The sequence below is a fragment of the Protopterus annectens genome, chromosome 3.part0, assembly GCF_019279795.1.
Source record: "Protopterus annectens isolate FY-2018-M chromosome 3.part0, PAN1.0, whole genome shotgun sequence".
Lineage (NCBI taxonomy): Eukaryota > Metazoa > Chordata > Ceratodontiformes > Protopteridae > Protopterus > Protopterus annectens.
This window is the reverse complement of record NC_056731.1, coordinates 769962782-769979661: the sequence shown is the minus strand read 5'-3', so window position 1 is coordinate 769979661 and position 16880 is coordinate 769962782. Positions and strand designations below refer to the sequence as shown.

At 37.8% G+C, this 16880-nt stretch overlaps 1 protein-coding gene across 4 annotated transcripts in view; it reads left to right on the top strand.

The window, feature by feature from the left end:
* Positions 1–16880, top strand: part of LOC122796547 (collagen alpha-1(XV) chain-like) — a 1635928-nt gene that overhangs the window by 1143929 nt on the left and 475119 nt on the right. For all 4 annotated transcript variants that reach the window (XM_044065114.1, XM_044065113.1, XM_044065111.1 and 1 more), the window contains 2 exons: positions 3088–3132; positions 5820–5882. In XM_044065114.1, coding sequence (XP_043921049.1) covers positions 3088–3132; positions 5820–5882 — 108 coding nt within the window. The remainder of the gene's footprint in view (positions 1–3087; positions 3133–5819; positions 5883–16880) is intronic.

Sequence of the window (16880 nt, the reverse complement as noted above, 5' to 3'; positions counted from 1 at the left end):
CTTATTGACTCAGTTGATCAAGTTTTAGCTGCAGATATTATTTATTTAGACCCTACAAAAAACTTTCATTCAGTGCCTCAACCAGCAATACTAAATTCATTGCACGGTACAAAGTTAAACCATTTAATGGGTTGTTAATCAGTCTAATGCAGTTAGATTATATGATCACCTTTTCTCTAAGAAGGTTACAAATAAAGGTATGTCCAAGGGTTCAGTTCTGGGGCTGTTTATTTTTAATATCTTTGTGTCCCCCTTCCCAGGAAAAAAGGTATTTGCATATCTAAATTTGTGGATGATACCCAGGTTGAGTTGACAGTTTACCTTCTTGTGAGACCAATACATGTTTCAAAGATTTCTTAGATAACTTGCTCAATTGGTCGCAGAATTAAGGGGCCTATTTCATACAAGGACATGCTTGATACTATATTATGATATACTGTAAGACTTAGCTTACTCATAGTCCATCAAGAACAAACTACACCCATTTTCCGAACATGTTATGACCTAGAGATTGTAACTGTGCTTTTACGTTTGTCCCAAACATAAGTTGCATTGTAATGAAATGATATGTTTGTTTGCCAGATATATTCCACACAATAACATCAAGACAATCTAAGATATTAACCCCTTTGTGTAAGAGCTTAGTTTGATTGTGTATAGGTTGGTAAGGAATGATCTGTTACTGTTTTTTACATGTGTTAAAGATGACCCCCTATCATCATCTATAACGATTCCATCTAGGAAAAGTTGTATGTTCACTCAAACTATTAATATTCCACTAAAGGTAAACATGTTTAATACTTCATAAACTGTTCCATTGCAGTTTGTATATACATCATGTTGCTTTAAACCTGAAGTGCCTTGATGTATTTTCTCTCCCATCTTACCAAAGTTAATGTGGGCAGTTTCTTAATAATAAGCTTTATAAACTTTTAATTAAGGATATAACCACATAATTCTATTATATACCTCGCTGACGTTATTCAAGGGATATCATGGGAGTGTGTCCATAGACGTCAATGGACAGAGCCCCTTGCATGCACTGTGTTGCATCTGTTAAAGTCTATGACCACACCTGCATCCACTCCCTGTGCTGACATCACTAAGGGGTAAAGTTCAATGAGCTTTCAATGATGTCCTGTAGAGAAAAGAAATAGCTTATGAAGGATTTACTTTTAGACATCATACAGTCAAGAATGGGAAGAAAATGCAGCACAGAACTACATGGCATAGTCCCTAAGATAAGATCAAAACTGTGATGAGACACTTTAAAAGAAAAATATTTATCATCATCATAGTATAGTTAGGATTTGGAGCAACCTGCATGTGTGTTACAATAGCACCTAATATGCGTCCTGATTACTGTTGTGGTCTAAAAGATTATAAACCTGATTATTGTTACAAACTCCATGATGATCTCCTTAGTGGAACATTATACATCAGAAACTTATAAAATGGATGATGCCTGTGAGGAAGAACTCAGAAGGGGATGTTTAGGGAGAATGCTGTCAGAGGTAAAGGAAGCAATAAGTGGAGCACCTAAAGTGTCGCTGCTTGGACCTCATAATTTGACATGATGAAGATGGTGGATAATGCACCTAACCTATCTACAGATAACACAAAAATCAAGACCACAGTCTTGTATGGGAAAAGTCCTGAAAAGGAGACCTAGAAGTCCTCTACAGGTGGTGATAAAAGATGTATATGGGGCTCAAGGTTCTACATTTTCAGAACGACAACTCAAAGGTCACCTAAATGTTATGGAATACTTTGTTAGGAAAGATCCTGGCCACCTCAGTGTGATCATCATATCACTCCTGAACCATCGGCTGCAAGTACAGATGGCAAAAGAAACAAATAACAGTGTGTTGAGTTGTAGTACGAAGAACATGGAGTACATAGATAAGGAAGAGTTTCCCCTTTTGTTGCATGGTATATAGACCACAGTTGGAATCCTCTATGACTTTCTCAAGACCCTACAAGGACAACCATATTACACAACTGGAAAGTATTCGGAAGAAGACCATGATGGTAATTGTGGGAATGGCAGGTAAAGTGAATGAACAGCATTTAAGTTTCCTGAATTTGGGTTATATAATTTAGAAACTTGGAGCAAGAGAAAGAGAGACAGACTGAATGTTATATAGATGTGTAAGATACATACCTCTCAACTATTTCTGACTTTGCAGAATGTTCCTGATTTTGGCTCACACGTTTGCCCTGTCCCTTGCAATTTGTTTTTATTTTGATTTTATAGCAAGTCACAGAAGATTATTGTCATTGAGTAATTTCAGTCATTAGAGTTTCATTTGTCTTTCTGTTCAAAAAATTGATACAGATGCAAAACATTTTATTCTGTTAAATTTTAGGTATATTAGAATAACATTTAAAAATGAACCATCATTTTGGGCCTTTGTCTCCCATTATTTATAACTTCTAGAATTCTTGAGCAAAAAAGTTGAGAGGCATGAGAGGCAGAAGAAAGCCATCAGATGAAAGTGTAGTATACTTACTTTAACCTGAACCCGAAGAAGATTTTTTTTTTATTCAGAGTGTAGCGGACCCTTGGAACATATTGTTTAAGAGGGTGGTGGCTTATAAAGACACAAAGAACATCAAAAGGGAAAAGAGGCTACTGCAAAAAGTAAGATAACCCCGGGTAGGAGGAGGTATTGCACAGTGTGATCATTATATAATGTAATGTTAGGACATTTGTCATAGTCGGTCTCCAAGCTATGCATCCTTGTCTATGTATTTATAGTATTCCCCACAGTACAAAGTAATGCACTATGTCAGAATAATATCTTGCATTACATAATGCCTTTCAAAGATTGTCACATGCTATTCCACATTAGATGAGTTCAAAGGTTTTACCTTATCCCTTACCTACAGTTACCAAGCATAGTCTGTAGCACTTCCTTAAATGCAGGATAGGGATTGTGGCAGAAACTGCAAACATTATTAAAAGAGTGGAGCAATAAGGCTGGACATTTTAATTAAAAAATGCATTCAGTGTGTTTAATTATTGTTCATCTCTTCTGTTGTCTGTATAATACATGACTTAAAAGTTAATTTTATTTGTTGCAGGGGCCAAAAGGTGATACTGGTTTTCCAGGTATCCAAGGACAAAAGGTAAGATGCTGCTTAGTTATATAATAACTTCCATAATAGCAAAAAGCATCAGATCATAATGTACTAAATTCTGGGATAGTCGTTATTTTACATAGAAATAACATTTATATTGGTCATAACAAGAGGGTTGGACAGTACTTTATTTCATTATTATGAGTAAAGAGAGCAATTACAGCTACAGTGATTGTCTAGGAGTCCAGAAATCACAACCTTAAATGCTAAAAACGTTTCAGAATGAGGCATGCTAAATGAGTTTTCATAGTGCTGTGAGACAGCAACCCAAAATTTACATGAGACTGCAGATATGCCTCCTATTTAAATTAGCAGATGTGAAAATATCACGTTATTTATTTATTTATATATTTGTTTATTTAAGTTGATTTTATTTATCTTTTGTTGACTAGGTTAGTCCAATCGGCTGGTGGTCTCTATTTAGGGGAGACCTGAGATGGTATTTATACTACTAAGGGAAATTTGGCCAGGGATCTGGGAACTTCCCCTACTCATTGAGGTTGCCGTAGAGTGACTTCTGTTGTGTGTGTGAGATCGTTTGAACATTTCTTGTCTTCCTTTATGGTCCAGGGAAGGATGGGAGAAGCAGGAAGATGGTGGAGAGTAAAAATATGTGTTTGTGAAGAAGAAAGTGGTGAGCGAAAATAAAGAATTAGAAGTAAAACAAAAGAGACTGTTAATAGGGGGTCTACTTTATTTACGCAAAAGCTTAAAACAGTGAATGCATATGCATCGAACCATATGCATCGAAAGTGCAAACCATCGAAAACTATAAACGGAAATCTCCGTAGGTGGAGATTTCCGTTTACTTCAATGTAGTGTGATCTCGAGTTGATATATTAAAGTAGCGGGGGGGGGGGGGCTGCAGGGCGTCTTGCCCCCCCCTGCCTACAGCTGTTACATGTCATGTTTGTTGTGTAATTCTGTTTTTATTGTGTTTCGATGGTTTCTCGGTTCGATACATATGCATTCGCTGTTTTAAGCTTTCGTGTAAAAAAGTAGACCCTTAATAGGTACTATATGTGTGACAATTTGATATTACTTCTTGGCTTTACTGCAGAGAATATTAGATCATTAATTCACTTGGGCAAAGAGCATTTTTGTGAAGTAATATTCAAGACTGTTTATTTAGTGGATATTTTTTTGTAAAGAAAATAGAATGGCTTTACTTGGAATAATTTTATTTTTTTCCAGTCAAGGAAATAAAATTTCATAGTTCAATTTAGAGTGGATGAGGTTAATATAATGGACTTGAAAGAATGTTTTTCAAAAATGTGTCATTCTGTTTCAAATACTGTTAAAGAAGTAGATGAACAGGGGTGTGGTGGGAAGCAGATGTTTTCTTAAAAATTGAAAATGATGTTGTGAAGCATTTACCTAGTATTGTTTTTGTGGATGACAACAGATTAACAAAATTTGTCAGCCTAAGATATATTACTTTTGTGAGGTATTTATGCATTTTATTAGTGTTATGACAAAATAAGGTGTATTCTATGCAGAGAGAAAAGGCATATGATGAATAAATGCAGGATAGTGTGTTGAATCTGGTTTGATTGTAGTAATTGAGTGAGAGGAATTTATTGCAAAACGAGACTGAAAATGAGGAAGAAGTAATAGAAGAATGTGATAAAAAGGGAATGTTTGCAGTATACAAGAAAATGACAAGAGAGAAGATAAAAAGGATACAAGGCCTAAACAACACGTCTTACATGAACTGATCCAAAGCCCTGTCACTATACTCAGTATGCTACAGACTGCTAAGAGGTGTCTGGTGTACAAGGCATCCTCCAACCCATTTCTGATGGATTTACTGCACAACAGCAAATAAAATGGCATCAGAAATATTCAATCTAGGGATCTAATCCCCTTCTGCAGTATCGACAGAATGGTTTAGAGGGAGAGGTGTATTAAACAGAGGATACCACTGCTGTGGAACAGACTCCCCATCCACATAAAACAAAGTTCATTCCTGTTCATATTCAAGTTCAACTTAGATCCATGGATGGGAAACAGAAAATGTACCCCAGGACTGCCCCCTGTACTACTAATGGACAGATGCAGCTCCTAAATGCTTTACCGCATGCATGGGTCTCCTCAAATGGTCTATGGTATGACCCCATTTATTTAATTCGGGGTAATACATAATTATTGGCCATGGGACGAGTAAGACCAGTCTATAACCAAATGGGATAGGTAATTTTGACCACAAAAGTAGAAATTGGCTGCAAGGGCAGCTAGCCTAGTACTTACTAAGGAACCTATGAAAAGAAGTCTGTGGATTCTGCAGGATGCTTGAATGTGTCATATTACTGTGTTTTTACAGGTTATGAAGAAATGTAAAATGTATCAGCTCTGAATAAATGAATGAATAAATGTTGTGTATATTAAATTGCTGATTAGTTCTGTAACAAAGCATTTGCGATATAAATGTATTCCTGCTTACTTTTTTATCAAGTCATCTATATATGTGCATATGCAGACTAAGAAATTAATTATACAAATTTCCAAATCAGTCTTGATGTAAAATGCATATTTTTCTGTTTATGTTGTTGTGAAAAGTTTAAAATATAAAGAAAGAGTATTGTTATATATAAAATGACAAGTTTTGTGGGAGTTTCTTTTTGGAATATCATGATATAAATTTAATTTTTTTTTTTTTTTTTTTTTTATAACAGGGAGAACAAGGGTCACCAGGAGCTGAGGGACTACAAGGACTTGCTGGCCCCCCAGGAGCAGTGGTAAGTTGTACTTTATATTTAGCGTGGAACTGATTTTATTCTGGACTCTTATTATAACCTGTTAAATGAGATTTAAAGCTGTGCAAATGTTATAAAAAGAGAGAGTTCATCTTTTGGAATGCTACAATAGGCACTAATAATAAACTTAATTTCCTTTACACATGGGGCAAGTCTTGCATTAAGCTTCAAAGGGGTAGGCCATTTTTCCTCGAAGAGGAGAATTCTTTAGAAAAGCTTTACCATCTTATTAACGTTCTTGGTTACCAGTAGTACAGAATGATGTTAGCAGTTGAAGAAAGTAGCCTTGCTGTCCCATAGGAGCACTGAGACTGTGTCACAAGTTACTGTAATTCATTAGTCTGTTAAATTAGTATGCCTGGATAATATTTAAGAATCCAGTCAGACTTCAAAGACAATCTGGACCATACTGATTTCTTCACCTAGCTTGTTGAATCACAACCATGGAGAAAGCAATGTATTTTGACAAAAAAAACTTGCAAACTGGTGTTTGGCTGTCATGAGGTACTTGTCACTGTACAGCTAAAACATTATAAAAATAAAGTCAGGATGATTAGACTTATCTTTGCTGGCAATCCTTCATGAAGAAACAGCACCATGGCTGGAATATGCACTGCTACATGAAGTTTAGAAATGGGAAAGAGGCAAGTCCATACTCACATTTGTCACTGGAGAGGGTAATTCCTCTTGCCCCAAATTGTGAGTCAGATGTTAGACTGTGGGAGGTATGGATAACACAGGAAATGGTCCTGAAATCATTTTGTATATGCTGGTTTACAACTGCTAATTCTGTAATTGTGAATTTCAGAATGTGTGCCACTTCTGTTACAGATAACAAGCTGACAGTGAAGGGTAGCATTACCTAAATTATCATTGGGGAAAGTAGTCAGTGTAGGTGCAAATAATTGTACATCATAGTTCCCTTTTGACTGATTTGTTCTTTTAAAAGTACAAATGTACCCACATCCTGATTTTGGAGTCTAATAACCCAGTTCTGCTCTACAACCTAGTGACATACTTTTGTAGTCTGCTTAACCATTAAAATGGCTGCCTACTTTAAAGTTTTTTTCTTCTTCTTCTTTTTGTTTACTGGTATACAGGAAACCGTAGAATAGACTGGACTATCCCCCCACCTCTTTAGAGATCAGACTTGTCAGTTTTCTAAAGAAACTGTACTCAGTTGTGACTACATAAAGTGTTTTCTTACTTAGAGTGCAGTGCCTTTCTTTTACAATCAAATTAAGTAACTGCAAGTGGACCTTGGCACTCCCATGTTGCATAGGATGGACTCAACTTTAAAGAAGTCATTAGTGTGCTTCAACCAGAAGGATTAGGAAAAAGAAGAAAGCTGTCTGTTAGGAAAGCATGCCTGGGAGTCTGTAAATGCTACAAAATGTCCTTTCCTGCATTCGATTTGTCATTATGTTCATAGGATCATAGGAAGTTACTAGGCTATTGGCCCAGAGCCCCTTACAAGCCTAGCCAATAATTTAGCCCATGTTCCAACAAGTCAGCACCCTATGCCAATGTCCAGCAGAGACACAGGTGGAATCCCAGGGGTGAATTTTCTGTTCCCCATCCAGTTATCCAGGTTGTGCTTAAAAAGGTTTAACGAGGTACTCTGCTTGACGTGGAGAGGGAGTCTATTCCACAAAAAGAGGAGTCTGTAGGACAAAAATCTGTCCCGCCAACAAGTCCTATAGATGTCACAGACCAGGTTAAAGTTGCACGTGTGGTTTACTCAAGTGGAGCTTGACTTGCAGATATACAGCAGTCCCATCAGGGAGGGATCTAAGATTGCTTTATATGGCAGGCAGAGGTCACCTCTGAGGAGTCTGTAGGAGACTGAGTAGAGGGACAGAGCCTTTAGCCTGTCTGTGTAGGATAGATGTTTGAGGCCCTGGATTTTCTTGGTGAGGAACCTCTGTGGTCTCTCCAGTTGCTGCATGTGCTTTGTGAGGTACATGCCAAAAGGGGCATTGTACTCAATAATGGGTCTTATAAGGGATGTTATGACCACCTTGTCCCTAGATGAGATACCCTTACTAATGAGGTGGGCCATGTAGAAAGCTTTCCATACAACGGAGGCAATATGGTGGTCAAAAGCCAGTTTGCTATCAACCTGGGTGCCCAAGTCCCTCATGACTGATTGCGTGCTTAGGACCTTATTATCAATGTGATAATTTTTTGGGATGTCACTCTACCCAAAGGGGATGATGCATTTTTTGGCATTCAGTTTGAGGCCATGTTTCTGGCACCAGTCATTTGCTTGGGTGAGACCCTCTTGAAGGATGTCCACAGCTCTAGCGGAATTGATGAAGGCACCCTGCTTGCAGTCATCTGCAGACTTAGTCAGCCATATCCCATTGGTTTTGGCCTGCACCTCAGAAAAGTATATCCCAAACAGCAGAGGCCTCAAGACTGATCCTTGGGGTACACCACTTGTTAGAGGTCTACTGCTTGAGGTGGCTTCCCCTATTTTGACAAGGTGGGTTCTGTCAGCGAGCCAGTTTGCTACCCATCTGGTAACATATGGACTGAAGCATAGTTGAGAGAGTTTATCTATTATACCTGGGTGGGGAATAGTATCAAATGCTTTGGCCAGGTCAGGCTAGGTGGTGTGCACTACCTTCCCCTTGTCCATGGCCTTGGTGACTGTCTCAAAGAAGTCGACCAAATTTAACAGGCATGACCTCCCCTTGATGAAACCAAACTGTGTGGAATTGAGTATCTGGAGGTTGCCAATGTCCTTGTTAATGAGGTCCATGATAATCTGCTCCATGGCCTTGCAGATCAGGCTAGTTAGGCAGATGGGTCTATAATTTCCTGGAATGGTGGACCCTCCACCTTTCTGCAAAGGGATGACAGTGGCTGTCCTCCACTCAGCTTGGATGAAGTCGGTACTCAAGCTTTGGTTGAATAGGGTGCTTAATGAGGCTGCAAGCTCCTGCTTGAGTTCATGTAGGATGTAGCCTGGGATGCTATTGAGTCCCATGGAGGCTGTATTTTTTGCCTTTGAGAGGGCAGTGATAACTTGCTCACTACAGATAAGGGGAGGGGGGGCATGTACTAAGAATGTCCTGTTTTACTGATGGGGGGACAGAAGGGTGAAGTTTTCGCTGATCCTGTCTGCCAGCACGTTGGCTATATCAACAGCATTTGTGTATGTGGTGTCCTTAACCGCCAGTTCTGAGCAGATCTGGATGTTTCCCTTGAAGTTGCGGACATATGTGAAGAAGGCCTTATGATTGTCTTTAGTAAATGTGGCCAGCTTGGACTCGAAGTTTGCTTTGTAGGATTTCACTAGTGTTCTTATTTGGTTGTTCAAGCTAAGGAGAGATTGCTTCCAAATAAGCACCTGCTCTTTCTTGGTCCCGGACAACAATTTTTCCTTTTATTTTAGAGTTTATTTATTGCAGATGTCCACTAGACAGGTTTACTCTTCCTTGAGGAGGATGCTTTCGTCCTGTTGAGTATTTTTGATTCCATGCATCTATATAAATGCTCATATAGTACTTTGGTGTAGGTTTGGACATATGTGCCAGTTCCTGTAGATGGGAGGGGGCTGTGAAGCAGTTTATACCTTCCCTCAGGAGGTTGTAATCAACTGTGGAGAAGTTTTTTTGCTTGACCCTAGCTAGGTGGGGGTTGGGGGTGATAGTGACTTCGAAAGTGACCGCTTTGTGGTCAGATCTTACCAGGGATGATGACACTGTAGGGATGCTGCAGTGGTTACTCATGTTGGTTAATACCAAGTCCAAGATATTTTCACCTCTTGTGGGGGTGTCGACCAACTGGTCCAAGGCATTTGTATTGATGAAATCAAGGACTCTCTGGGCATTTGTGTTTTGGCATGAGTATTTCTTTCAATCTATGGTTCAATAGTTAAATTCACCCAGGATCAGGGGAAAGGGTTAAATCTTTATAGATTCAAAGAGGTCCAGATAGGTGGAGTGGACATTTAGAGTCAAAGATGGAGGCCTATAGCTAGCTATGATTTGAATAGGGGTCTTGTCAATTGTTAACTGCACTTGGAGTGTTTCCTGTGTGTCATACTGTTTGACCAGTCTGGAGGTGTGTAGGTCTTTTATATATATTGCAACTCCACCTCCTTTTTCTTTTCTGCCCATGGTTTGGGGTCTGAGTATATGATAGGATGAGTATCCTGGTGTGGCTGAGGTGCTCTCCAGAGCTTTGAACCAGGTTTCTGTGACTGCACAAATGTCAGCATCTTCCAGAGTTTAGAATGCTTGCAATGTATGCAGTTTCATGTTTAGACTCCTAGTGTTTAACAGCATGATATTTAATTTATGTTTTGATGAGATGTTCATGTTGGTAGTTTTGACCTCATGGCATTGCTTAAAGGCACTATGGGGGAGGCAATTGCCATTGCCAGGAGCCTGAAGCCCAAGGGAGACAGATGCAGGTCATCTCTGGCAAAGCATCGGGGTTTGTCAGTTATGTCATCCCAGGCTTTTAGGTACTGGATCCCCTTGGAATGACACCAGAAACTAAGCCAATTGTTAAAGTCAATCATTTTCTGTTTGTATTGAGGCATCATTCTGGGTGATGGTAGAATACTGCTTAAGGCTAGGAACATACCTGCCTGGGACACATATTTGGCAAGGTCTATCATGTCTCTCTTCATATAGTCCAGGGAGGTGCGTGGACTATGACAGAGTCATAACAGTATTTGTTGAGAGACTTGAGTGCATGGATGATATGGTGGATTCTGGCAACTGACAAACAACTAACTGTGACTTTTGCCTTGTCCAGCCTGGTGAGGGGCACAGCTGTGTGTCTCACAATAAAGTCCCCTATGACTAATATGATGGGTTTATGTTTAGACCTTAGTGGCTGTGAGACACAGGTGTGTGGACTATGTCCGGTGTCTGGTGTGGTGAACAGTGGAGTTCACGTGTGTTTTTGCCTTGAAGGTCTCTTTTGTTTAGGTATGTTTGTGTTTAGGACCTTCATATATGTGTGAGTGTGTTGTGTAGGTGTGGGTGGTATTCATGGGCACTGGAACCATAGGGCGATGGGGAAATGGAGCCCCCCCCACACAGTTTTACAACTGCAAGACAAACTTCAGTAATTACCTGGCAATTGGACATGAGGCTTCAACAATTTAAAAAATATAAATAAACTCCATGGTGGCAGCTTCTTTAAGGACCCATGCATGCGTAGCATGCCAACATGGAAGTCCACTCCTTACTTATGTGTGCAGAATTTAAACTAGCTGTTCCGTTAAGCAAGTATTTCAGGTACAGAGTTATGCTGCCTCCCCGAGTGTTTATGCTTATCATTGCTGTCAGATAAGGAGAGTTTGGGTTTTGTTGTTGTAACTTGTTGCCCGAGTTTTCTTATTACTGAAATCATCGAATTTTGTTGTTGCCCATTTCAGTACAGAGAGTTTTCTGCTCTCGAGTGTTTTGCTGGTTCTGCTCTGCTCCCGAGTGTTTTTCTGGTTGGAGCATTAAGAGTTCGGGTTAATTTATGTTGATTTTTATATGTGTGTTTCCATTGCTGAGTTTGGAACATGGTTGCATAGCTTTATTTCTTTTACAGGGCAACCAGCAGTGTTATGGCACTTTTTTGATTAGAAAGTTGCAGCATTCAAACAAGCAGTTGTGAAGATGAATATTTTTGTTGCATTATTACATGGTACACTACATTGTTTGCATTCTAGACATTGTTACTTGTCAAGATAAATTAGAAAACTAGGGTAGAAAGGGTAATACCACTTACATATCTGGCAGCATGCCCCATACAAATGAAGCATATATATGTACACAATGATGCACACCAGGCTTTCATCTGTGTTCATTATGTTTTAAGGGTACTTACAGTAGCATTTGAAACTGAAAATCTGAGAGCTACTAGTTTTGTCTGAAAATAGTGCAGTAAGAAAAATGGTACAATAAGGCAGTAAGGATCAAAGAGCACAATGGTTTTAAAGACTGAGTATACTGTCATATATGTTTAGCAGACATATTTTAGTAGCTGATAAAAATAAAAACACAAAATTCACGAACTGCACCAAACTGTTTAATGAAGAGCTGAAAGGCTCCCAAATACTAAGCGCTTTCACCATCAACTGATGGCTTCTTCAGAGTAAAAGGAGCACATAATCACATGTTTTAAATACAAAATTCCACATACACTTTAACCAATCAAATTTCTTGATTAATTACAGTCCCAATATACATACTGATCAAACTCACTAGTGCCTTAAAACATGCACACAAAACTTACTAAAAACATGTGCTAAAAATATTTATTTGTTTCCATATACACTCACATATAATCACTTTAAACATGCTTGTTGCACATATATTGATGTCAAAACTTGTGTTTATGAAATCACTGACTTTTCTATAATAAATGAAGACTAAATGACTTTAAACAACCATAGCCCTTTGTTTCAAAATAGGCTTAATGGAAATGTGGTCATTCAGCCCAGGGTAAGTTGTTGCATCTAGAATCACCTGCCATTTAAATTCTAAAGACTTTACTCTAGTATTGTCATCACCCCCTCTTTCATTTGTCAACACCCTGTCAATTATAAAAAATATAAACTTTTTGAAATACACACAACTCTTGGAATGTAAATACAGCGCATTGTGGCTATCCTTGTTTTTGATGGCCCTCTGGTGTTCTGCTATCCTTTCCCTTAGTCTACGTATGGTTTTCCCTACATAAAATCCTGCACAAGTTGTGCAAGTTGCCAGGTATACCACTTTTTTGGAGTTGCAACTACATCTACCTGGACATGTAATTGCCTTATTATACCCCCTCACAACCACATAGGGTCCATCATTGATGTATCTACAGTACCTGCATGACCCACATTTATACATTTGTGAATTTGTAAATCTACTTTGTTGTTTTTCAAATAGATTCTTTAGGTTTAAACCTCCTGAAAAAATTACTTTTGGTTTATGACCAAATTCTTTTTGCATATCCATATTAAATGCTAGGTCCCAAGATCTCCCAATAATCTCAATAATGTTATATGCCTGCGAATTGTACTTCAAGACAAGAGCTCTTGAATCAAACATTTTCGAATGAGAAGACTCAATTAATATTAAATATATATATATAAACAGCAACATGGACAACGTATGTGACTACAATGATGAACACAATTCTGAGGAATGCAATGATGAACACCAAGGTTTTTTAGTAACATCTCCGGGGCCGAGGAGATCCGAACGCCTGAGGAACAAAATGCGGGGGGGGGGGTTCGGAGAACCAGTCAAACAGTTCCCACTACCAATTTCAACAAGGGAACAACCATTACAACACGAGAGGGCGGTGGCACGGCAACAACAACCAGAGGTGGAGACAATCCAGGGATTAGACTTTTACTATAACAATGAAGCAATTGACACTAACAACCATGGCGACACACTTTTTAGTTTTTTGGAATGTAATACTGACATTGTTGAATCTACAGTTAATGTTGAAGGGGCTAACAATAGTTTTTCAATGAGTGTACCATGTTTGAATAATGATGCAGCTGAATTTAAATGTGAAGTCAACACGAAAGCAGGCTTCACTATATATAATTTCAGTGCTTTGTAAATAAAGGAAATGCACCATGATTTGTTAGCAAAGGGGTTTAACATATATACCTGCATTTTGTTACAATATTGTGGATTTGATTATAAGTTTGAAAATATATACCAGGCAGTTAAATTTAGCATTGTACTTCAAAAGGCAAAATGTGCAGAAAGACTTGTTTCCTTCTACACTTATTAGGAAAAGTACATTTATTCCACCTGTTGATAAAGATGTGGCATTGTCTGAAAAATTATCGGTTAACACTATACGAACACATTTGGAGAAGAATAGAATTAGGGAACAGGATATCCTTACAAAACAAGAGAGATTAGTGTTGAAAGAATTGATCACCAATAAAGAAATTAGAACAATGAAACCCACTAAAGGGGGTGGGGTGGTCATTATGACTCAAATTGATTATACAGCCAAAATGGAAATAATTTTAAATAATGATAGCACCTATCAAATTGATTATACAGCCAAAATGGAAATAATTTTAAATGATGATAGCACCTATCAAAGAGCTTCTAGATATGAGATGAATATAGCATATCAAAAAATTTACACCTTTTTAATGGATACTTTGTTGGAAGGGGGAATACAACAGAAAGATTATGTTTTTTTGGTAGTTGAACACCCAATTACACCAGCAGTGTTCGGCATTCCCTAAATCCATAAAAATATCAACGATCCCCCTTTCAGGTCGATAGTAGCAGCAAAGGGGTCCAAAACTGAACCTTTGGCAGCCTATGTAGACAAGAATACACAAGGTTTGTTAAACAAACATGAGCATATATTGAAGGACTCATGGCATTGTTTAGAACGATTAAGTACTATTGGCAAGGGTGATTTGGTTTGGTCGTTCCTTACTATAGACGTGGTCAATTTATTTTCTACAATACCTCAAGAAGAGGGGTTGGAATACTTTAGAGAAAGTCTTTTGAGAAGTAAACATTTGACTGCTACAAAGTTGAACAATGTAGTTAATTTCATGGAATTAGTACTTAAAAACATTACATGACATTTGAGGGGGAAATTTACCATCAAATATCAGGGGTGGCTATGGGGGCCAAGTGTGCCCCCATTTTTGCCAACCTGGTATTATTGCATTGGGAAGAAACCTTTGTGTTTCCTACCCCTTTTTTTGAACATATTGTATTATACAATCGATTTTTAGATGACATACTTGTTTTGTGGAAGGGAAATGAAGATGAAGCTAGGAATTTTGTGGAATATCTTAATTCTACTACTCCGTTTCTTTCTTTCACATATAAGTGGGACAATGAGACTATTGATTTCTTGGATATTAAACTTACCAAGACAAGTGAAGGTTTAGAAAGTAATATACACAGAAAAGAGACGTATAGTAATTCTCTTTTGCATTTTTCAAGTTGTCATCCATTATATCAACGTAAAAGTGTAATTAAGGGGCAGATGGTTCGTCTGTCATGTCTTGTAAGTAATGATGAGATTTATCAAAGGGAGATGTATAAATTAATAGGAATGTTTTTGGTTAGAGGTTATCCATTGAAATTGCTGATATCAGTTAAAAAAGAGGTGATGAAAAGAAGGTGGACATCATTTAAACCCATTTTGGTAGAAAATACTGCAATTAGTGAGGTGAATGAAAGAATTGAGTCTTTTCATTCGAAAATGTTTGATTCAAGAGCTCTTGTCTTGAAGTACAATTCACAGGCATATAACATTAGTGAGATTATTGGGAGATCTTGGGACCTAGCATTTAATATGGATATGCAAAAAGAATTTGGTCATAAACCAAAAGTAATTTTTTCAAGAGGTTTAAACCTAAAGAATCTATTTGAAAAACAACAAAGTAGATTTACAAATTCACAAATGTATAAATGTGGGTCATGCAGGTACTGTAGATACATCAATGATGGACTCTATGTGGTTGTGAGGGGGTATAATAAGGCCAGTTTCATGTCCAGGTAGATGTAGTTGCAACTCCAAAAAAGTGGTATACCTGGCAACTTGCATAACGTGTGCAGGATTTTATGTAGGGAAAACCATACGTAGACTAAAGGAAAGGATAGCAGAACACCAGAGGGCCGTCAAAAACAAGGACAGCCACAATGCATTGTATTTACATTCCAAGAATTGTGTGCATTTCAAAAAGTTTATATTTTTTGTAATTGACAGGGTGTTGAAAAATGAGAGAGGGGGTGATGACAATACTAGAGTAGAGTCTTTAGAATTTAAATGGCAGGTGATTCTAGATGCAACAACTTATCCTGGGCTGAATGACTACATTTCCATTAAGCCTATTTTGAAACAAAGGGTTATGGTTGTTTAAAGTCATTTAGTCTTCATTCATTATAAAAAAAGTCAGTGATTTCATAAACACAAGTTTTGACATCGATGTATGTGCAACAAGCATGTTTAAAGTGATTATATATGAGTGTATATGGAAACAAATAAATATTTTTAGCACATGTTTTTAGTAAGTTTTGTGTGCATGTGTTAAGGCACTAGTGAGTTTGATCAGTATGTATATTGGGACTGTAATTAATCAAGAAAATTGATTGGTTAAAGTGTATGTGGAATTTTGTATTTAAAACATGTGATTATGTGCTCCTTTTACTCTGAAGAAGCCATCAGTTGATGATGAAAGCGCTTAGTATTTGGGAGCCTTTCAGCTCTTCATTAAACAGTTTTGTGTAGTTCGTGAACTTTGTGTTTTTATTTTTATTAGTTTTTACCCTGTTGGGTATAGTTTTATATTTTAGTAGCTGCTTCAGACTGGATTGCTTTTTGGTTGGAGAAATGTCCTTTTTGTACAGGTATTGCACTGTAAATTATTTTAATCTGGAGGTCTTGCATCTCATAGTTTGCTGTTCAGTACTTTTGCAATGAAATCAGTAAACGTGTGCACTGTTGTGATACAATCCATATTTCTGTTTTTGAAATGCAGTGATGTCACTTATAACACTTACTGGGTACCCCTTTCTTTTGGTTTCATTGTGAAGCCTTGAAAACTATGTGTTTGCTTACTAATGTAATTAGAGTAATGATTGTTTTGGGCTTTAGTAGCTCATAGTGTCACTGTAGTACAGTGTGCTTCCACAATTTCAGTTGAGTCAGATTGATTCCTGGTCTATGATGCAACACCGAACACTGAAAACAGCGAATGATGTTTCATCGACACATTTTCAGCGAAAGCTGAAAATGTTGAAACCACAGAACAGAGATTTCTTTCCTAGGAAAAGAAATCGCTGTTCCAATCCCCAAAAAAAAAAAAAAACATAAAACACTTCCAAACACATACACACATACACTAACCCTAATTATACCCCCCAAAAAACAGTAAACCACTAAGTACACATATGCACGTAACCAAACCATACATCTAACGAAAAAAAAAACAGTAAACATTTTAAAACATATGCACTTACC